General features: G+C 42.9%; 1 protein-coding gene across 1 annotated transcript; it reads right to left on the bottom strand.

Moving 5' to 3' along the window:
• Positions 1-12,076: 12,076 nt before the first annotated feature.
• LOC117486618 (zinc finger protein 32-like) lies at positions 12,077-13,758 on the bottom strand (the record flags this gene model as incomplete). Its single annotated transcript, XM_034135121.1, has 3 exons — positions 13,747-13,758; positions 12,328-13,450; positions 12,077-12,102 (listed from the first exon to the last, which is right to left on the bottom strand). Coding segments are annotated over exons 1-3 (1,161 nt in total), but the record flags the coding sequence as incomplete, so codon positions are not given.
• Positions 13,759-24,148: the final 10,390 nt, after the last annotated feature.

Raw genomic sequence — 24,148 nt, 5'->3', positions numbered from 1 at the left:
GATATCAGAGATCAGATGAGGTGGAGCTGCCTCCAGCAATAGAGGACGAGGCAGAGAGAAGCAGGTATGTCACATGCTGTAGTCAGGTGATTTAAATGTATCAATGAAAGGAAGAAGTGTAGGCTACATGATAAGAAGGGAATACAGTTTGAATAAAAGTAATAAAGTACAGTGTAACACTGTACTTTATTACTTTTAAATGTACAAATACTTTGTTACTATAACAATAACAATAATCCACAGCTCCTCTCTGCTCCAGAGGATAAAAAAGCAGCACCCTGCCAAGGCAGTAAACCTAGGGGAAACACTGAGAACACAGGAGAAAAAACGGGCATCACATTTGAGCCTTCCTCAACAAATCCAGGTAATAAAATGTTATTCTACTACACAGTATTTATAGGGAAGTCCAAAAATCTTAATATCTTTGCTTTGAGTCTGAACCGATCACAACAGCATAAAAAACATATTAAGTGACAGAAAAATTAAAACAGGGAATTTCAATCTAAAATGAAAATCATTTAATACAAATTATATTAAGGATGTCTTATAAGAGTGTGTCGGTGAGCGATGGCGTTTTATTATACCACACAGTATTTATAGTGAGGTACAAATGTATGTTCGTCATGAGCCCCCGAGCCTGTTTTCCAGGTCTCAGGCTCAACAAATGACCAAAACGTCACTTTTTTTATTTAAAAGTAAATTCAGATTGAACGTAGTAAAAAAATGTATATTATAGTGTCCGTCCAAAAAAATTACTTAATAGCCGCGTTCACACCAAGTATTTTCCTGTACTTAGTTCCGGCACTCAGAGCCCCGGCGCTTTTAACCCCAGGGCACTTAGTACAGATCGCGTTCACACCGGAGTACTTTTCCCTGAGGGAAGATTACACAAATGAGCCGCTGACGTCACTTCTTCTTCTTCTTCTGCTTTGGGTTTACTGGCAGGCCACAAACCACTTCACGGCGAGTACAGTAGGTGGCGGTATGCACCTTAAAGTTGTTTGCAATCTGCTACAAAACAAGAGAAGAAGAAGAAGAAAAACTTCCCGCGTATACTGCGACGCCCACCCACTCGCTGTACATTAGGCGTCTGTTGTTTACCTTCCGACCTCAGACATGATGGAGATGGAGTCGACTGAAGTTGTGCTGTTTGTGCTCATGTTATACAGCTTTGTAACTGAGTTAATGCAGCCTGCGCCTGAGCCTGAGCCTGAACCTGAGCCAACTAGGCCTTCGACACAAATCCGGAGCCGCCACACGTCGAATGCTATAATCGCAAAGCTGCTTCAGCATCAAAGGCAGTTTAAAAGCCTTAGGAAAAGGATTGGACGACGGAAAGCACGCATGATTGCCATGTTTCACCGTAGGATGGCTGATGACGATGAGCGTTTTCACGCCCTAAGAACAGCAATGGTAAGTTCAGTAAATTATTAATACTATCTAATGTAGGATTTGTGGAGTTATGTAGAGCTAATTTGCGCCTTTGTATGTGTTCCAGATATGCGAATACTACGGAACGCGTTGTGTCCCGCGCTCTCTCTGGGTGAACAATAGAACCTCGGCCTGGTGGGAGAACGTGGTGCCGACGTACACCGATGTGCAGTGGATCCAAGATTTCCGAATGTCCAAGCACTCTTTCCAATACCTCTGTAGTCGCCTGGAAGCAACGTTGGGGAGAAGCGACACCAACTTCCGGGAGTGTGTCCCTGTGCCTAAAAAAATCGCCATAGCACTGTGGAAACTTGCGACCAACTCTGAGTACAGGACCATCTCTCATTTGTTTGGAGTCGGCAGATCTACAGTGTGTTACTGTGTGCATGAGTTCTGCTCCTCTGTTGTGAGCATACTCCTTTGTGAGTTCATGGCCGAACTCTGAGAAGTTAGAGGAGATGGCGTTATTTTTTGAGCGCAGATGGGGTGTGCCACAGTGTGTAGGTGCAGTAGATGGATCACACATCCCTATTCTGAGACCAGAGGAATACCACAACGAGTATTTCAACCGCAAAGGCTGGCACTCGCTCGTCCTGCAGGGTGTTGTGGATGGTAGAGGCCTCTTTTGGAGTGTTTTTGTTGGCTTACCAGGTAGCATGCATGATAGCAGAGTGTTCAGCTTGTCATCACTGTGTAGTTTTGCGGATAAGGGTGGTCTACTTCCTCATGTAACAAGGAATATTGGTGGACATGATGTGGGTTACTATATCCTTGGTGACTCAGCCTACACCCTGCAAAGATGGCTGATGGTAACCTTTCCAAGGAAGGCTCACACCCCAGCAACTTGCGTACAATAACAAAACAAGCCGAGCATGAGTGGTGGTGGAGAACGCTTTTGGCAGACTGAAGGGCAGGTGGCGGTGCTTGATGAAAAGAAACGACTGCAAGATGGACAAGATCAAAATCCAGGTGGCAGCATGTTGCGTATTACATAACCTTTGTGAAAGTAATGATGATGAGTACAGGGAGGAATGGACTGCCTTACCGGCGACCCAGCTTGATGGGCCAGCCATTGCCGAGGCTGGGGGGCAAGACACGCGCACAGCCCTTATGAGGCATCTGAACAGCGTGTAAATTGTACATTGTAAACATTTTGACAATAAAGCTGATCTTTTGTACAGTGCTTATGTTTCTCTCTTTTATCTTCCAGTCAAGACAGGCAACATTACAATAGTGTAATAGTTATTGCACTCTCAAGACATAACAGTAAATAGAACAATTTTAAATGTAAATAAAATAGAGGTTGTACATGTCAGTAAACATTGTCAATATAAAATAAAGTGTCAGTTGTACTATATAATAACAGTAATAACAATATAAAATAAACTGTCCCAGGTGTAAGGATAGTCTCAGCAGCAAACCCACCTTAATTATATATCTATCTATATCTTCCTGAGACCCACTGCATCCGTCTGCCATAAACACTATGGAAACATACATGTTAGTTTTGGCCCATAGTGGACTCCATGTTGTGTTGTGTAAAATGGGGGGGGAATTAAAAGTTTGGGTCAAATAATATTTAAAATGTGTATGTGCCCCTGCCATTCCTCCACAAGGTTGCAACATTGATGATAAATAAATGACAAATAAAGCTTCGCCAGTTTATAACCGATGAAACATGATGGTATCAGAATAATCACTTACATGTGATGTATAGGATGCTACACAGGTCACTAAAGATAAAGTGTCAGGAGAAATAAGCAAGATACAGGATCTGTTTAATCGCCATGTAGGTTCTCTTTATTGCACTCTCAAGACATAACAGTAAATAGAACAATTTTAAATGTAAATAAAGTGTCAGTTGTACATGTAAGTTAACATTATCAATATAAAATAAAAGTGTCAGTTGTACTATATAATAACAGTAATAACAATATAAAATAAACTGTCCCAGGTGTAGGCATAGGCTCAGCAGCAGACATTAACAGTGGCAACTAAAGGGAGGAAGACCTGTTGGCTTTCACTAGCTGGGAAAGCACTTCCAGAAACCCATTCTGAAAAGCAGTTTGTCGCTCATCCTGCCGCTCCTGGCGCTGCTTGCGCTGCGCCGACACTTCCTCCTGGCGCCGCTCGCGCTCCGCTGACGCTTCCTCATGGCGCAGCGCCCACACTTCATCCTGGTGCTGCTGGCGCTCCATCTGCTGCTTGAACACTTCTGCCTGGCGCTCCATCATGGTGAGCATCTTGTCCTCCGTTTCCTGGGCCTTGGTGAACAGCACCATTTGATCTCCACGCAGCGACTCATTCACCACAGCACGCCGGTCCTCCAACACCTGGACGGTGTCAAAGAAATGTGCATCCTGTGTCCGCTTTCCTAAGAGGGGAAAATAAGCAATATACAAGATCTGTTTAGTCGCTATTTTTTTCAAATAGCATAAAATATATATATATATACACACACTGAGTGTACACAATGGAGGTGTATAGTAGAATATAATATAGGATCAAATAGCATAAAATAAATATATATATATACACACACTGAGTGTGTGTGTGTGTAGCTGCCGCTCAAAGTGCCCTTCTTTATTGTTTTGTATTTTTGAAGAGTGCTTCATGTATGCTTGAACTTTGTTTAATGTTGTTGAGGCAGACATTTATACCAGATACAAAGGGAAGTAGGAACGGGAAGCACTTGAGGGAGTAGTAGAAGAGAACAGAGCATTAACAGCAGGATAACATTGGGTCACTCTGGATTAAACTCATCACTGCATCTGATTGGAAAACATCCAAATCGCAATTGTGATGGTTGCCAACAACCAGAGACATACATCATGTATTTTTTAGCTGCCCAGATTATAACAGACAAAGACTCATTCTGAAAACTGCACTGGAACAACTCAACGTCAAGGACATGGATTTCAAGTCAATATACGAAAGTAAATCAAGAAATGAAGCAAACAAGCTGATCTTCAAATTCCTCAAAAGCACTGGTCTGAGGACAAGGATTTAATATAAACATTTAATAAATCAACAGTAGGTGGCGATATAGTATATATATAGCTATATAGCGATATAGCTCCAAGTGGAAGCGATTCACCATTAAAGAAAAGAAGAAGAAGAAGAAGAATGTTGTTGAGGCAAGTTTTCTTACCGGAAGTCATGTGACCTCGAGCCCGGATGTTTACAATGTTTGTGAGAGAGTAAAAAGGCGCGAACATTTGTAAATGCCGGTCTAGGCGAATACGTTTTCACGCTGTTTCATAATTGTACCAAAAAGGAAATAAACATGATTGTGAACATCAGTTCGATGCGTAACGTTCTTTCAAGACCAAGTTACAGTGTGTGTACCTTTGCGTTTGGTTGCTGGTAAGGGGGACGAGCAAGCGCTGTGATCTAGAAGGCAAAGCTCGCTTGTTTCCAATCCCGAGAGTTGTCCATCCTCGCCTGAAACAGACGATTAGTGCCATGAGTTAGTGAAGCAAATTACAGAAACACTGCACAGTTATTCACAAGTCAAAACGTTTTAATAGCGGTCGAGAATATCTAGCTAGCTAGATGTTATTAGCCAGCTCGGGGCCAGTGTTAGCTAGTTCAGCCTAGCATGGCTAGCTTGATCTACTGAGCAAATAAAAGTACATCTGAGACCATTATTGTGCAGATTAAAACCCCAGTGCATGTAGTTGCTTTTACCTTCGTCGTGGTCGCCCTCTGAATCCGCCGTTTGAGCGGCCTCCAATACCATCGTGCCAGAATCAAAGCTCGATGCTGTACCGGAGAATGAAGGTCTGTGGCCTAGCAAAGCATCCAAGCACTTGTACCATTTACTGGTCTTCCGGTCGTTATCACTTTTGTTATTATAGTCTTTAATTTTTTTGTAGTCCTGCCGGAGTTTCTTTATTTTTAGCCGGCATGCCGTGGCACTGTGCACGATTCCCATCTCAAGTAACTTCTTCGAACAACGATCGAACATCTTCGAGTTGGGTACTGGCTTGATTTCTTTATGCTTGCCATAACTGCTTTCAAAAACAAACTACTCTCCGTCGGTGCGCTGGGTTTTTGTAGCGAGGAAAAACAATGGCGGCTCTACACAACATTTTCACAGTTGTACGGGGCGTGGTTTGCAATTCGCCCAGCCAATCAGCACTGGGGCACTTCTTTCCCACAGGAAAGTACGATCTCTCAGCGGGCTCTAAAAATGGGGGTAAAAATTCCCGAGATTAAGTACTCTTTTTTGTATGAACGCGACATAAGGGGTACAGCAGAGAGAAAATGGAAAAAGGATAAACTCCATGTCTCCCTAGAAATCCTTCGTGCTTGCCTTTCTGACTACCAGACGGCAGTCAAAGCAGCCAAAACAGAGCACATTTCTCTGTTCATCTCCAAAAACAGCCATAAACCTCAGGTTCTTTTTAATGTCCTCAACTCTATGATTAATCCCTGTGATGTTTCTTCTATTGTGCCATCGACTACTCTCTGTGATAAGTTTCTTACATTTTTTATTGAAAAAGTATCTGCTCTTAGGCTAGCCCACACTAGTGCTACCCCAGATCCTGCTCCTTTTCTGTGCCCTGCTGTCCTCGACCACTTTGAGCCTGTATCCCTCTCTTCTCTCTCGGATGTAGTCAAGCACCTGCGGCCGACAAACTGCACCTCAGACAGCATTCCCTCTCGCCTTCTCAGAGATGTTTTTGATTCAGTTGGAGCAAGTATTTTATTACTTTTAAACACCTCTCTTTGCTCAGGATGTGTCCCAGCTGCCTTCAAAAAATCTCGACCCCTCCATTCTCGCAAATTTTAGGCCCATCTCCCAGCTACCTTTTTTATCAAAAGCCCTGGAGCGAGTAGTCTACGCCCAGCTGCAGTCTTTTTTAACCATGCATGGAAGCCATGAAAAGTTTCAGTCTGGCTTCAAACCCATGCACAGCACTGAAACAGCCCTTTTAAGAGTTTTTAATGATCTGCTCCGAGCCGCCGACTCAGGTAGCTCCGCTGTCTTGGTGCTGTTAGACCTGACAGCTGCCTTTGACACTGTGGACCATAGCATCCTGCTGTCACGGCTTGAACAGTCCGCTGGCATCACAGGCTCTGCCCTTGCATGGTTCAGGTCCTACCTGACAGACCGTAGCTTCTCGGTACAGCTAGGTGCCTTCTCCTCTGCCAAAGCCCCTCTTACCTGTGGGGTTCCCCAAGGCTCGATTCTGGGCCCCATCCTTTTTCTACTGTACATACTGCCCCTAGGTTCAATTCTCACAAAACATAATATTCCCTTCCACTGCTACGCCGACGATGTACAGATCTTTCTGCCTCTCAAAGCAAATGTCAAAAAACTCACGACAGTAGTTGATGGACTGCTTAACAGAGATAAAATCCTGGCTGAGCAAAAATGTTCTCAACCTCAACGAGAGCAAGACTGAGGTCATCTTTTTTGAACCCCAACCTCCAGCCTCTCCGGTTGATATTCTGGGCTCTCTCAAAAAAAACATCCTCCCCTCGGTCATGAACCTTGGAGTGACCTTCACTAGCACTTTTAAATTCGACAAGCAGGTCAGCACTGTAATCAAATCCTGCTTTTTTTAAATAAGACTATTGGCCAAAACCAAGTCGTATTTATCTTTTAATGACTTAGAAAGGGTTATTAACGCCTTTGTTACCTCAAGACTGGACTATTGCAACGCTCTGTATGTGGGTATGGACCAGGCCTCTATTAAACGCTTACAGCTAGTCCAAAACGCAGCTGCACGTTTGCTGACTGGCCACAAAAAGCGTGACCACATCACCCCAATTCTGGCCTCACTACACTGGCTTCCAGTTCGGTTCAGAATTGATTTTAAAATCCTTTTATTTGTTTTTAAAGCACTTAATGGGCTGGCTCCGGCCTATATAGCTGAACTCCTCCAGCGCTACACCCCAGCCAGAGCTTTAACCTGTTAAGCACCAAGCCTGTTTTTCATGTTTCAGGCTCGAAAATGACATGCCCAAAACAAATGACTACAACTTAACTTCTAAAAGGGTTATATGAATAATTTCTTTTATCAAAACAAGGTTACATCTGTGAGTTAGATGTAGAAGCGTCAGAATCAATATAAATGTTTTTTATTTTAAAGAAAATTCAGATTTTACATAGTAAAAAACTGTAAATTATAGTGTCCGTCCAAAAATTATTTTGTACAGATAGTGAAAACTACCCTTGGATGATGGGTTAGTAGACTAAAAGCTTTAGGAATCCAAAGTACAACATATAATAAGTACCCTGTATCAAGATGGATGCAAAACAAGTGACATTTGACCTTTTTAGAGAGGTTTAGCCAAAACCACCCCACCTCTGAGGTGATTTGGATGAAAATGTTTTTTTTCCCCCATATCTCTGGCCCCCCTTGCTCGATTTTGATGGTTGACACCTCTTTCTGACCGTTAGAGCCAATCGAAGGGGGAGGCTCACACACACAAACATTGTGAAGAGAAAAGGTGGGGGCTGCGCACATGTAAATGTAAAGCAGAGTGGAGCTACATTCTAGCTCTGGCATTTGGAAACAAAAAAGCAGTTTTATTGCTTATAGATTATCAGAAATCATTTCAAAGAGGACACAGACACATAGGATTAACCTATGGATTAACTGCAGCATCGTTTTTTTATCGTTTTAATGCCATTGAAGACCAGTTTTGACCAAGGTAAGCCATGATAGTGTTTCTAGCTACTTAGCTCCACATGTTATGATGTACGCTGTGTTGAGGGGGGCACCACTAGATTCAGTGTCTCCAGGACACCAAAAACCAGTGGTTGGATGTGCATCTAGGATAAGTAATAAGGGAGTTATTGTGAGTTTAAGTGCCATTTTAGGTTACATTTTTTCGCTCTTGGCTAATTCAGAGGCTGAGTGCTAGCATTGTGTTTTTTTTTGGGATTTTTAAAAAAAAAATATCAGTTAGCTGAGTTTCTTACCATTACATGGATATAAAACATTCATAGTTTTATTAAATATTAAGATTCCTTAGACGGTACCGGGCGGATGGTGCGTAACAGGTTAAGGTATGCTGACCAGCTGCTGCTGGTAGTGCCCAAGACCAGGCTTAAAACCCGAGGGCACCGAGCCTTCGCAGCAGCTGGCCCTAGGCTCTGGAACACTCTGCCCCTCCATGTGAGGTCGGCCCAGACCCTAGGGGTTTTTAAATCTACACTAAAAACACACTTCTTCTCTCTGGCCTTCTAGTTAGAGCGGAGCACGACTCCTGACTTTTCCTTGTGTTTCATTTTTATTTTTTATATATATCTGTTGTAATTTATTGTCTTTTATTGTGATTGTAGTAATGTGTTTTTATTACATGTACAGCACTTTGGCTCGACCAAAAATCGCTTTTAAATGTGCTTTATAAATAAAACTTGATTTGATTTGATTTGATAAAAACATGTAAATTCTAATCTCCGCCTAAAAAAACCCAATTACTTATAGTGAAAACCACCCTTGAATTATGGGTTAGTAGACTAAAAACTTTAGGAATCCAAACTATAACATATAATAAGTACCCTGTATCAAGATTGATGCAAAACAAGTGAAGTTTGACCTTTTTAGAGAGGTTTAGAAAAATAAAGTCCAGGCGGAATCACCTCTGGGTAATTTGGGAACCATCAGTTCCATTTGACCTTTTTCACTGTAAAAATCCTTGTATTACTTTGAATTATCACTATAGGTATTCATTCCATCCAAATACAACTGTTGTAAAAAAAAAAAAAAAAAAAAAAAACATCTTGTAATCTGCTCTGTTATCTGCTGTCCGCTCCGTGCGCTCTGTGTTCTGCAATTCCGGCTTCCTTACGTAAGTAAACACTGCGTAGAGTCTGCTGCGTAAATATGCTGACGCTGGCTCTCATACTTTATACTTTACGCAGGACCATATCTCTGGAACCCATTGGTCGATTTGGATGATTGACACCTTTTTTTTAACCATTAGATCCAATAGAATCGTTGGGCAGTTCCCAAATCCACGTAAACATTACCATTGCGGAGTGATAGTGATGCAAACGAAGCATATCTGAAAGTTGAAGCCCTGGACTGCTAAACTTTATACCCAGTATATTGCCATAAATATGATGATGGATTATCAGTAAAAATGTCAACGTGACACAGACACATTGGATTAACCTTGAGCGGTGTTTTTATTCCGTTGAACACAACTTTTGATCACAAATCAACAATAGGTAAGACGTAATTATTGTTATGGTTTTGAAACCGGATGTTGTTTTCTTTCTCTTTTCTGGCTGATAGCTCCGCGAATTCTGGTCGTACAGTGATGACATTATATGTATAGAATCTGTGGAATCTCAGCTTGCTAGTCGACATCTTGTTTGTGCAGTTACGATAAGTAATAAGGGCATTTCGGTTCCGAATTGATTTTAAAATCCTTTTATTTGTTTTTAAAGCACGAAATGGGCTGGCTCCGGCCTATATAGCTGAACTCCTCCAGCGCTACACCCCAACAAGAGCCTTAAGGTCTGCTGACCAGCTGCTGCTGGTAGTGCCCAAGACCAGGCTCAAAACCCGAGGGCACCGAGCCTTCGCAGCAGCTGGCCCGAGGCTCTGGAACACTCTGCCCCTCCACGTGAGGTCGGCCTAGACCCTAGGGGTTTTTAAATCTACTCTTAAAACACACTTCTTCTCCCTGGCCTTCTAGTCAGAGCGGAGCACGACTCCTGACTTTTCCCTGTGTTTTTTATATATCTGTTGTAATTTATTGTCTTTTATTGTGATTGTAGTAATGTGTTTTTATGTGATTGTAGTATTTATTACACGTACAGCACTTTGGCCCGACCAAAAATCGCTTTTAAATGTGCTTTATAAATAAATTTGATTTGATTTGATTTCTACCGTGAGTTCTGTGCAAAAGTGCATTAGCATTAGTTCGCATTTTTTCGCTCAGGGCTAATCCAGAGGCTTGGTATTACTCTTGTGTTTCTTTTAGCTAAAAATGGTCCATATTGTCAGTTAGCGGAGTTTCTTCCCGTTAATTGGGTATGGAACATTAATAGATTCATAAATGTTAAGAAGCGCTGAGACACAGTCTCGAAAAAAAACTTTCACGAGCGCCGATCGGGGGGGCCCTCGTGCTTAAGAGGTTAAGCTATGGATTAACCTTCAGCAGCGTTTTTATCGTTTCAATGCCATTGAACAGAACTTTTTATCAGAAACAGCAAAAGGTAAGACGTTTGCTCCATAAAGCTACGTGGTGTATTTGCTTCCCATGTTGCGAGTTCTGATCGCTCAGTGATGATACTAATACCCCTAGAATATGTGGAATCTCAGCTTGCTAGCAAGGCTTGTTTGTGCAGATTTGATAAGTAATAAAGTATTTATACCTAGAGTTCTGTGCTAAGTACGTTAGAATTCTTTCGCTCAGGGCTCATTTAGACGTTTCTTGTGAGACTTGTGTTTTGTTTTGGTAAAAATGGTTCATATCGTCAGTAAGCTGAGTTTCTTCCCGTTAAGTAGGTATGACACATTGATAGTTTATTAAATGTAATATATAATAATACAAAGAATTAACACAAAGAATATACTTTATACAGAAATGGTCATAAGAAAAAGACCCAAGAGGAACTCAAGCAATCAGTAGTTTTCAATCACAACACCTATCAGAGTGCAAGCAAGAGGAATCAGCTAGCTAGCTCCATGGATAATTATTAAAGGTCTGCAGCGTGAACGTGTTGGTGGACTTTGAGGTTACCACGTCGCGAAAATGTTTTCCCACATTGATCACAGCTGTGAGGTTTTTCTCCTGTGTGGATTATCATGTGATCCTTTAAACTTCCTCTCAGTGCAAAAGATGTATTACAAACTGAGCAGCTGAATGGTTTCTCTCCTGTATGAATTCTCATGTGATCCTTTAAACTTCCTCTCAGTGTAAAAGATTTCTTACAGACTGAGCAGCCAAATGGTTTCTCTCCTGTGTGGATTATCATGTGTTCATTTACATCTCCTCTCCCAGCAAAAGGTTTATTACAGACTGAGCAGCTGAATGGTTTCTGTCCTGTGTGGATTATCATGTGTTTCTTTAAACTAACTCTATGTCTAAATGAATCGTTACAGACTGAGCAGCTGAATGGTTTCTCACCTGAATGGATTCTCATGTGTTCCTTTAAACTTCCTCCCCGTGTAAAATATTTCTTACAGACTGAGCAGCTGAATGGTTTCTCTCCTGCACTACGTCTTGAATCACTGACAGGGTCTTGTTTATTTCTCTGAAAGTTTGAACCTGGTTCTCTGGTCTCCTTCCAATCAGCCCTGTCTTCAGTGTCAGGTTCAGAAGAGTCTCCAGGGTTGTCCTCAGTCTCTGGTTGTAAATGTCTCTCTAGATCTGAGTTCCTGGCTGGTTCTGGTCCTCCATAGTCCTCTCCATCAGCTTCTGTTTCCAGGTGTTCAGTTTGTCTTTGATGAAGCTGAGAGGACTGAGGTTTCTCTTCATCATCTTCACTCTTCACAGGGACAGGAGTGAATGTGGACTTGGTGATATCAGCCTCCTCCAGCCCTTGAAGCTGCTCTCCCTCCTGACTGCTCCAGAGTTCCTCCTGCTCCTCTTTAATGTGTGGGGGGGGCTCTGGGTCCTCCTGGTCCAGACTGGAGCTCCACTCCTGCTGCTCAGGGGGAACCTCTTCTTTAACCACCACCAGCTGCTGGACGTCTGCAGGAAACAGGAAACACACACAGAGACATTACAGAGAACAGCTGTTGTGTTCATTACGTCACCGCTCAAAGCCCCGTTTTGAACCCCTTATTTGTAAATTCCTAATTAATATCATAAATACCTATGGCTAATATATTTTTACATTTATGCACCAACGTGTTATAAAGAGCTTTTTCAGTGCATGGAGACATGTCCCAGTAAAGACAACATACTAATACGAACCTGAAAATGAACAGAATATGTCATCCTTGTCGTTGTCCTCGATCTCTGGTTGTAAATGTCTCTCTGGATCTGAGTTCCTAGCAAGTCCTCCACAGTCCTCTCCATCATCTTCTGTTTCCAGGTGTTCAGTTTGTCTGAATGGTTTCTCTCCTGTATGAATTCTCATGTGATTCTTTAAATATCCTCTCTGAGTAAAATACTTATTACAGACGGAGCAGCTGAATGGTTTCTTTCCTGTATGGATGTACATGTGTTTCTTTAAATGTCCACTCTGAGTAAAAGACTTCTTACAGACTGAGCAGCTGAATGGTTTCTCTCCTGTATGGATGTACATGTGTTTCTTTAAATATCCTCTCTGAGTAAAAGACTTCTTACAGACTGAGCAGCTGAATGGTTTCTTTCCTGTATGGATGTACATGTGTTTCTTTAAATGTCCACTCTGAGTAAAAGACTTCTTACAGACTGAGCAGCTGAATGGTTTCTCTCCTGTATGGATGTACATGTGTTTCTTTAAATATCCTCTCTGAGTAAAAGACTTCTTACAGACTGAGCAGCTGAATGGTTTCTCTCCTGTATGGATGTACATGTGTTTCTTTAAACTTCCTCTCCGTGTAAAAGATTTCTTACAGACTGAGCAGCTGAATGGTTTCTCTCTTGCAATACGTCTTGAATCACTGACAGAGTCTTGTTTATTTCTCTGAGAGTTTGAACCTGGTTCTCTGGTCTCCTTCCAATCTCCACTGTCTTCAGTGTCTTCAGAACAGTCTCCAGGGTTGTCCTCAGTCTCTGGTTGTAAATGTCTCTCTGGATCTGAGTTCCTGGCTGGTTCTGGTCCTCCACAGTCCTCTCCATCAGCTTCTGTTTCCAGGTGTTCAGTTTGTCTTTGATGAAGCTGAGAGGACTGAGGTTTCTCTTCATCATCTTCACTCTTCACAGGGACAGGAGTGAATGTGGACTTGGTGATATCAGCCTCCTCCAGCCCTTGAAGCTGCTCTCCCTCCTGACTGCTCCAGAGTTCCTCCTGCTCCTCTTTAATGTGTGGGGGGGGCTCTGGGTCCTCCTGGTCCAGACTGGAGCTCCACTCCTGCTGCTCAGGGGGAACCTCTTCTTTAACCACCAGCTGCTGGACATCTGCAGGAAACAGGAAACACACACAGAGACATTACAGAGAATGAAAGCTCAGCGCAAGTTCAATCAGGAAGACCAAGCTCTTCATTCATATTACACGTCACTTCATTAATCTCTCCTCCCTCATTAAGTGATCGGGGGCGTCACTCCCCAGCTAACCAATCACTCCTCTCTCCATTCTCACAAGCCTATCATAGCACCCGCTAATCCCTTTATATCTGCTCTTCCCTCTTGTCAGCTGTCATTTCAGGTGACAATACGCAAGACACAGACGGTAATCGGCAAACTAACCTCGTAATTCATGGTATTATGATTCTCAAGATGTCCGATTCAGAGTACTCAGACCACGAACAGGGATCTTGATCCGGGCCAACTCAAGGCCTGAGATGGCATCGACTTTTTCAAACTGCGCTCGGTATCCCGCAGCAGCCCACTTGCTCCTCCTTCCCCAACTGCAGCAGCAGAGCTTTGTTCCAGCTCCAGGCATATCTTCATCAGCTCTGCAGTCTTGCGGATAAACCTACAGGCGGCGTTCCCGGCCACCCCGCAAACCCGGACGCGGGAGGAAAGGACAAGGAAATCGGGCTCCACGGAAGTTCCTCCGGCTTAATGGAAATGGCCTACTTCATGCAAACAATTGACGCACGCCTTCAGTCTCTCGAGAGGGCATCACTGGCATCGGGGCCGCTCAAATGCGGCGCTTCCGGCCTTCACGCGGAACGGGCCCTCATCGCATGTGAAGCTTTACCCATTTCTGGCTTCAACCACAGCCCCTCCTGTAGGCAGGGCTTAAGCTACATCCCATAGAAGCTACTTCTCCTCCCGGCTCAGTAGTCAGTACTGGACACTAAGTGCGTCATAGTCGGCTAGCAGGTTTATTGCACAGCCCAGGCTCTCGCCTCTTTTCTCCTGCGCCTCACCTCTAAAACAAGGCGTCAGGTGTAGCAAGAGGCAGTTTGCAAATTCACGAGATGCTCGTTATATGCATTGCTACCTTTAGTTCAAGGTTCAGGGTAAAGGTGAGTCCAGGCAGTGTTGGGTGTAACGTGTTACAGTATGGAGTTTCAATAACGTATTACTTTGCCGTAACGAAGTAATGTAACGCATTACTAATGCAGTTCGGGTAATTACTACCCGTTACAATGCTCAGTAAGTAACGCAGTTACAAGCTTCAACAGTTTTACCCGAAATGAATGGCGTTTCGTAGGGTTACTTTTCCCCAAATGACCAAGTCGCTGCACATTATCCCGTTTATGACACGACCAGATACTAAATAAACTAGGAATTGACTCCCAATATTAATTGAATGATTTTATTGACTTAAATGATCGTATTTTTTCCACTAAGAAAATATTCCGTTTCTCGGCGCACCAACAGCTGGATCTGTGACAACAACTTTTCGGCAGCACTGTCCAAATCTGTTCACAGTTTCTGATCCACTTATAAATCCGTAAACATTACAGAGGTGATTTAGCTTCAAAAGGTGAAATATTGCGTCATCGTTTGCGTCATGACGTAACCGTTTACGTCGCCGTTTTCTCCCAATACCGCTGTCAAACAAACATCAATAGAGGATTGCGTCGGGTAGTTTTTAATCATACGAAGCCAGATTCAATTAAGAACTAGGCTACTTCTTCAACCTTATACTTTTTCTAGAATGCCGTTATGCATCGGTTATCATGTGGTTCAGCGGCATTAACGCCACTGCAGTGCGTCATGCACCGGAGCTTATTCCACTGTTAACTCACACGGCAGCGGTCGCCGTTAAGCACTCTCTGTCCGACTGTCACACAAGCAGCTGATAATTATTCCCCATCTCCTAAGTGATGTGTTTCAGTATGAATTTACGCCGTTCGGCATCACAACGCCGTCATTAAGGTTCTCTGGCATTCTACAGGTGATGCTGCATAGCAACCGAGCTAATCAGTTATCTTGACTACTTGTCACTATCTCGTGGCATTGAACCGCGGTTTTCTACACAATAAACAGGATCTCAGTACTGGTTAGTGCTCCAAGGTGCGGTCGCGTTCTAGTCACTTTGTTCAGCGCTACTGCTCATTACAACTCTATTCGCTTTAGTGTAGGCTACTAGCATGACTGGTATTGCTCAGGGTAAATCTCGATGACTATGGTCAATGTTCCCCCTTTCTACGCATGGAGATAATGTAATCTTAATAGCGTGCAGGCCAAGGCTGGCTCTTCAAAGCAGATATTAACGACGCGCTTTAAAGTTCCCATCATCTGTTAGCGGTACTATTTCAGCCTCAAGCGGGAGTCAAGTATTAGGAGAAACTACGCGCGCACCGGCTACTCGGGCAAATAATATTAATAGATGTCTCTCCCCAGTTCAAATCACCCACTGCTCAGGGAGGTCCCCTCATGCGTTGCCCTTTTACGCCATCTAGTGTTCAAATACAACATTACATAACCTAACACCGCTCAACTGGAAAAAGAGAAGAAGAAAGAAGAGAGAAGAAGAAAGAAGAAGAGACTCCTCTAGGAGCACAGCGTTCCTAATCATGAGGAACTATAGGCCCAGTCACACACCCGGAGTTCCTCTGCATCACATCAAGCTCATTGTAATTAACGTTCCTCTAACCAAACTGTGGGCATCCACATAACGTCAAGGTATACAGCAAACATCTCCAACGACAGTTGCTCTTCCTCACCGGGCAACTGTACTTCGCATGCGGATAATCTTCGGCACACCATCATCTCCCGTTTCCTGAACGTAGCATCCGCCGGCCTTACGACGACCGCGTTTTTCCCAGACTCTTAAAGACGTGCACTGCACATGCTTCGTTTTGGGGGGAATCTCGCAGGGTAAGCGAGTCGCAGTCTCGAGCCCACTCTCTTCAGTAGCGACTCTTCCCTGCACGAGATCATCCGCATAGCGGCACGCTCAGATTTCCACCATTGCTTACACATTTATTATCACACTCATTGGATCTAACACTAGCGTCCCTCCATCATTCTCATTTCAGATTATAGAAGTCAGTCATCACTCAATCAGCTTATCAGCATCAATAGGCGCGTTCACACCAAGTACTTTCCTGTACTTAGTTCCGGCACTCAGAGCCCCGGCACTTTTTACCCCAGGGCCCTTAGTACATATCGCGTTCACACCGGAGTACTTCTCCCTGAGGGAAGATTACGCAAATGAGCCGCTGACGTCACTTCTTCTTCTTCTGCTTTGGCTTTACTGGCAGGCCACAAACCACTTCACGGCGAGTACAGTAGGTGGCGGTATGCACCTTAAAGTTGTTTGCAATCCGCTGCAAAATAAGAGAAGAAGAAGAAAAACTTCCCGCGTATACTGCGACGCCCATCCACTCGCTGTACATTAGGCGTCTGTTGTTTACCTTCCGACCTCAGACATGATGGAGATGGAGTCGACTGAAGTTGTGCTGTTTGTGCTCATGTTATACAGCTTTGTAACTGAGTTAATGCAGCCTGAGCAACTTGCGTACAATAACAAAACAAGCCGAGCACGAGTGGTGGTGGAGAACGCTTTTGGCAGACTGAAGGGCAGGTGGCGGTGCTTGATGAAAAGAAACGACTGCAAGATGGACAAGATCAAAATCCAGGTGGCAGCATGTTGCATATTACATAACCTTTGTGAAAGTAATGAGTACAGGGACGAATGGACTGCCTTACCGGCGACCCAGCTTGATGGGCCAGCCACGCGCACAGCCCTTATGAGGCATCTGAACAGCGTGTAAACTGTACATTGTAAACATTTTGACAATAAAGCTGATCTTTTGTACAGTGCTTTTGTTTCTCTTTTATTTTCCAGTCAAGACAGGCAACATTACAATAGTGTACAGTGTGGCAATATAATAACAATAAACTGTGCCAGGTGTGTTGTATGCACAGTAAATAGGCTCAGCAGCAAACCCACCGTTATTATTTAAATATATTCCTGAGACCCACTGCATCCGTCTGCCATAAACACTACGGAAACCTACATGTTAGTTTCGGCCCATAGTGGACTCCATTTTGTGTTGTGTGAAATGGGGGGGGGGAATTAAAAGTTTGCAAATCCCCATGTCCTCCTCAGAGGACAATCATAAAAACATTTAGTTTTAGGTCAAATAATATTTAAAATTATATAAATTATCATATTTGTGTATGTGCCCCTGCCATTCCTCCACAAGGTTGCAACATTGATGATAAATAAATGACAAATAAAGCTTTGCCAGTTTATAACCGATGAAACATGATGGTATCAGAATAATCACTTACATGTGATGTATAGGATGCTACGGTCACTAAAGATAAAGTGTCAGGAGAAATAAGCAAGATACAGGATCTGTTTAACAGTAAATAGAAGTTCACATTTTTAATGTAAATAAAATAGAAGTTGTACATGTAAGTTAACATTATCAATATAAAATAAAGTGTCAGTTGTATCAAGACTATATAATAACAGTAATAACATTAATATAAAATAAACTGTCCCAGGTGTAGGGATAGGCTCAGCAGCATACACACCTTAGTGCAAAGTTGTGTGTCAGTATTAATAAAAACAATACAAAATAAACTGTCCCAGGTGTAGGGATAGGCTCAGCAGCAGACATTGTTAACAGTGGCAACTATAGGGAGGAAGACCTGTTGGCTTTCACTAGCTGGGAAAGCACTTCCAGAAACCCATTCTGAAAAGTGGTTTGCCGCTCATCCTGCACCGACACTTCATCCTGGTGCTCCATCATCGTGAGCATCTTGTCCTCCGTTTCCTGGGCCTTGGTGAACAGCACCATCTGATCCCCGTGCATCGACTCTTTCACCACGGCACGCCGGTCCTCCAACGCCTGGACGGTGTCAAAGAAATTCACATCCCGTGCCCGCTTTCCTAAGAGGGAAAATAAGCAAGATACAAGATCTGTTTAGTCGCCATGTAGTTTTACAACATACTAGGAATGTGTTTACTAGTCAACATTGGACAGGGTGCAGGCCGGGACAAGACAGTGTACACAATGCAGGTGTATAGTAGAAGATAATATAGGATCAAATAGCATAAAATATATATATATATATATATATATATATATATATATATATATATATATATATATATATATATATATATATATATATATATATATATATATATACACACACACACTGAGTCTGTGTGTGTGTAGCTGCCGCTCAAAGTGCCATTATTTATTGTTTTGTATTTTTGAAGAGTGCTTCATGTATGCTTGAACTTTGTTTAATTTTGTTGAGGCAAGTTTTCTTACCGGAAGTCATGTGACCTCTAGCCCGGATGTTTACAATGTTTGTGAGAGAGTAAAAAGGCGCGAACATTTGTAAACACCGGTCTAGGCGAATACGTTTTCACGCTGTTTCATAATTGTACCAAGAAGGAAATAAACGTGATTGTGAACATCAGTTCGATGCGTAACGTTCTTTCAAGACCAAGTTACAGTGTGTGTACCTTTGCGTTTGGTTGCTGGTAAGGGGGACGAGCAAGCGCTGTGATCTGGAAGGGAAAGCTCGCTTGTTTCCAATCCCGAGAGTTGTCCATCCTCGCCTGAAACACACGATTAGTGCCATGAGTTAGTGAAGCAAATTACAGAAACACTGCAGTTATTCACAAGTCAAAACGTTTTCATAGCGGCCGAGAATATCTAGCTAGCTAGATGTTATTAGCCAGCTCGGGGGGCCGGTGTTAGCCAGTTCAGCCTAGCATGGCTAGCTTGATCTACTGAGCAAATAAAAGTACATCTGAGACCATTATTGTGCAGATTAAAACCCCAGTGCATGTAGTTGATTTTACCTTCGTCGTGGTCGTCATCGTTGGCAACTGAATCCGCCGTTTGAGCGGCCTCCCATACCATCGTGCCCGAATCGAAGGTCGATGCTGTCCCGGAGAAAAGGTCTGTGGCCTAGCAAAGCATCCAAGCGCTCGTACCATTTACTGGTCTTCCGGTCGTTATCACTCTTGTTATAATAGTCTTTAATTTGTTTGTAGTCCTGCCTGAGTTTCTTTATTTTTAGCCGGTATGCCGTGGCACTGTGCACGATTCCCAGGTCGAGTGAAAGCTACTGAACTGGCTTCAGTAGCATTCCCTGGGTCGCGTCCTCGGCGTAGATCTCCAGAAGCGCCGACACCTCCTCATCACTCCACCGCTCCGATGATTTATTGATGCTTGCCATAACTGCTTTCAAAACAAACTACTCTCCGTTGGTGCGCTGGGTTTTTGTAGCGAGCAAATAAAATGGCGGCTCTGCAAAACATTTCAGAGTTTTACGGGGCGCGGTTTGCAATTCGCCCAGCCAATCAGAACTGGGGCACTTTTTTCCCCAAGGAAAGTACGATCTCTCAGCAGGCACTAAAAATGGGGGTAAAAGTTCCCGAGATTAAGTCCTTTTTTTGGTGAGAACGCGACATAAGGGGTACTAACGGAACTAAACGCGAAAAGTACGGGGAAAAGTACTCCGGTGTGAACGCGGCTTATGACTCATCCTGGTGTACTAAACTGCTAATCAAGCTAGACCTATATCATGGGTCATGTTTCAGTATTTAAAGGGGACCTATCATGCAAAATGCACTTGTGTACGTCTTTTCTACATGAATATGTGTCCCCGGTGTTCCAGGGAACTCACCAAGTGTCAGAAAACACAACCCTCTCTATTTTCCTCCATACCCAAATCTCTAAAAAAGGGGCTGCAACGGATCTGATAAAAACTGATCCAGATTTGAACACTGTCCTGACGTCAGGACGGTGGCGCTACGGCTATTGGGCCAACTCCACCAATCAGGAGGAGACAGCTACGGCCATTGCCGTTCCAAAGCGCTGGAGACGCTGTAGTACATATGCCAGGCCAGTAGATGGTGCTGTTCTCACAGAATCAGCCCTTACAAAAACAGAGCTAAAGCATTTCAAATTGAGCAAAATGAGGCATGGCTAAAATGCATGATCGGTTTGGTATTTTGAAAAAAAAAAAAGTATAAATATGCCTTATATAGGTATGGTCCTACACTATATTATTCAAATATAGCATGATAGGTCCACTTTAACTAAGCGTATGTCATTTTATGCGTGCATCCTGCACTTCATTCATATGCTTGGTTTCATGCTCACATGGCTTGCTGTTAAGCCAGGTTATGATATTCATGCATCACTGTACTCAAGCTAACAGCTCACGTGCATTACATTGTCTACATCTCCCTCTTCGCCCGGACATCGGCCTGTGCTGGCAATCCAAGATCTCTCCAGCTTACCTATGGTAAATATGCATATAACTAGTGGTGGTGTCTTAATAGCATATCAGGGCTTTCGTCAAGATAGGTGCAGCCACCTCTGCTGCCATCAAGGCATTTCTTCAACCCTTAACTCTGGGATTTATGCATATAACTGGTGGTGGTTTCATAGCACGTCAGCATGTATACGTGTCTCTCATCATGATTCTGGATTTTAAATTGCATGGGCATGGGCTCGTATCCCCGGGAAATAATGTTCGTGTCACATGTTCGTATTTCAAGTCACGGGCCTATGTCCCCCTGCTCTGCAGGCAACTGATTTCTGGTCTGTGTTCATGTTAAACCCCTCAACGCCAGGCGTCAACCATCGTGTCTGTGTTCATGTTTACCCTGCAACGTCAGGCTGTTGACCATCGTGTCTGTGTAGATCAGGGGTGCCCAACCTTTTTTGAACCGAGAGCTTCTTTTAAAGTTGCCAGTCTGCCGAGATCTACCAGTCCAACGAGAGAGGCGTAGCCATTACTGACAGCCTACTACCAGGTAAATACACACTTCTACTTGTATAAAACTGACCTTTGTACGATTAATACTTATCAAATACTGCAGATCCTTTATCTTACCTCTTTCTAATCTACACACATACAAGTATTTAACTGAAGTTACACAACAGTGTTGTTGATACAGAGTTGGAGTTTATTCACACGTCACATACTACAGTGATGTTTTCAAGAAACATTGAACAGTGCTGCCACATATGACACAGGAGAAAAAGAAAAGACTCTGAACCCTTTCTTTGCCATTATATAAAAATAGTGTTGCTACAAAAGTATAAATTAGGCTTACTAATAAGACAACTCAGATCTGAAGCTACACAGGAATCTGCTGCATTTTAGTAGAGTATAAAAATAAATGCCTTTAAAATAGGATGCAAGCAACACTAGTTTCTTAACCTGAATTGATAATAGACTATAATCAATTTAAGTTTGCATTCTTATACCATTTTGTACAATAATTATAATGAATAAGTTCAAACAAACTAAAACTTACAGCTGATTAATAACGGTATCTAACTTGAGTTTTAATTATATCAAAAACCTGTTGAAATGCTACTGTTATTTTTACTGTCCCCAAAAAGCGCGTCGGCAGCCTCCAGGAATGCTTCTTTAACAACTTCGCCGTCTTTGAAAGACTTCATGTGTTTCGCAAGAACGTGACTGACACGATAAGATGCTATGGTAGCAGCCTTGCTCTTGTTGCTATCTATTCCTTGATCTCTGAGTGAAACGTCACGGGGTTAAGGGATAGTGGATAGGAGATAGGACTTAGGAGAAGAGACTGCGGTACTTTAGAGAATCCGACTGCACTTGTAATAATAAGACAATCAAAAATAGACAGCAGCCTTTAGCTTGATGTTAGTTTGTGCCGTGCTGTCAAAGGGATGCACGTGTGACTGTCATTTCATCTCTTTAGTTTTTTAAAAACCAGAACAGTACATCATTTTAAATGATCCTTTAGGGATTGTTTGTCTGAAATGCTTAGAGTTACATTTTGCAATAATACTTCTGCAACCCTGTGTTTAATATGATTAATTCACTCAGTTCTTTTTCTCTGGTTTTTCTCTGTAATTAGTAAAATTCTGGAGAAATGGATCTGCTGGAGAAGGACCCCTAATCTGAAGAGTGCACAGTGGATCATCAGGACAGAGCTGCCATCCACCTGGACCCCCCGTGGTGCTGGAGAAGGACCCCTAACCTCAGCGGATCATCAGGACAGAGCTGCCATCCACCTGGACCCCCGTGGTGCTGGAGAAGGACCCCTAACCCCAGCGGATCATCAGGACAGAGCTGCCATCCACCTGGACCCCCCGTGGTGCTGGAGAAGGACCCCTAACCCCAGCGGATCATCAGGACAGAGCTGCCATCCACCTGGACCCCCCGTGGTGCTGGAGAAAGCAAAACGGTGATCAGGACCCTCCTCCACCCAGACCTCTGCTTACTGCCGTCCTACAGACTTGTGTCTTAGTTTCAGAATTTGATTTTGTATGTGTCCTTTCTTTTAATAGATATGTAACGATTATAGCTTGAGTCTGTCTGATTCCCCAAACAGCTGCTTCTATATACTTGCTACACATATAATACAAATAAACAACTCCATAAACACACTTTTGCTGATATTTGTGTTACTGCTGGTGATGTTAAATAACATGATTGATTTCCTGTCTCAATGATGAAAGTTATAATAATAGAAGACATGAAGCTGCAGAGAGAGGATGGATATATTCTTACCTCTACTTTGTGATAAGATGAAAATACAATTTTAAATAGTAATTGTTAAACACATTGTTTATTTCATTTACTGAGGTTTTAACCATTATTCCCAACATGTGTACATAAGCAGTGGAATACTAGGATATCTCTAGGTCATTAAACTGTCTTCAGTTTAATTTTATTAATACAAAAAATAGGTCATAGAAAATCTTTAATTGTGTATTTCAGCAGAGCGGGGGGGTCACGGTGCTGCTGGACCTGGAGGGGCTGACCTGGGGTCAGTAGGACATCATCTGGGCAGGTTTAGGGGAAGAAGGAGAATATAAACTGTTATGATCACAGCTATTAAGATTAGAACACTAATATTGTTAAGAATCAATCTATACAACATGCTTTGGTTCATTTAAAAAACATATTGTTTTATTAGTACAGAAAAATTAAGACTTATTTTAAATATGAAATAATATGATTAAATTACATCAGCTATATATAATGTACTTGTTAACTTACTAATGTAACATTACTGGGGGCTAAAGGAACAGCTTCATCTTATTTACCTGGCCATGGTCCTCTTTAATTCATCGCCGACGGTGATCTCCAAAAAAAGTAAAAGTAAAGTTTCTGGATCCTTTTCAGCTGAGTTAGCTTGTAAGCTAATTTGCTAGCAGGCTGCTGGAGCTGCGCAACCGAACAGCGCGTATCACGTGACGTAAATACGAAGCCCTCCGTAGGCTAGACAGTCTCATTTCGTAGGCCGCTCGGTCCAGCCTACCCGGTCTACGTAGGCTGGGTCCTCCGTGGACCGCGTAGGCTGCGTACTCCGAAGGGTGCAGCCCCTGAATTGAGACACGGCCAATGTCTCCGGTATAACAATAAACGTTGAATATAGCACGTCGTAGTCTGGAGTATTGATTGTACATACAGTACGACAACAAAACACCCAATACTCACATTTATCCGTTATTAAAGTAAGTTAAACCCAATACTCACATTTATCCGTTATTAAAGTAAGTTAAACCCAATACTCACATTTATCCGTTATTAAAGTAAGTTAAACCCGATACTCACATGTATCAGTTACTCCTGACGTGCTGCTTTCTCTCTGAGACCGGACCGACATTTTCTTTGTTTCCTCGTCACCGGCGCGCATTGCATCCTGGGATACGGTGGGCAGCGAGGAAGAGGGTTATGGCTAGAAAGGATCCGTCTTGTGTAA

The sequence above is a fragment of the Trematomus bernacchii genome, unplaced genomic scaffold (genome assembly GCF_902827165.1).
Source record: "Trematomus bernacchii unplaced genomic scaffold, fTreBer1.1, whole genome shotgun sequence".
Lineage (NCBI taxonomy): Eukaryota > Metazoa > Chordata > Actinopteri > Perciformes > Nototheniidae > Trematomus > Trematomus bernacchii.
Note: the sequence above shows the minus strand (reverse complement) of the source record. Positions and strands in the feature narration are given on the sequence as shown.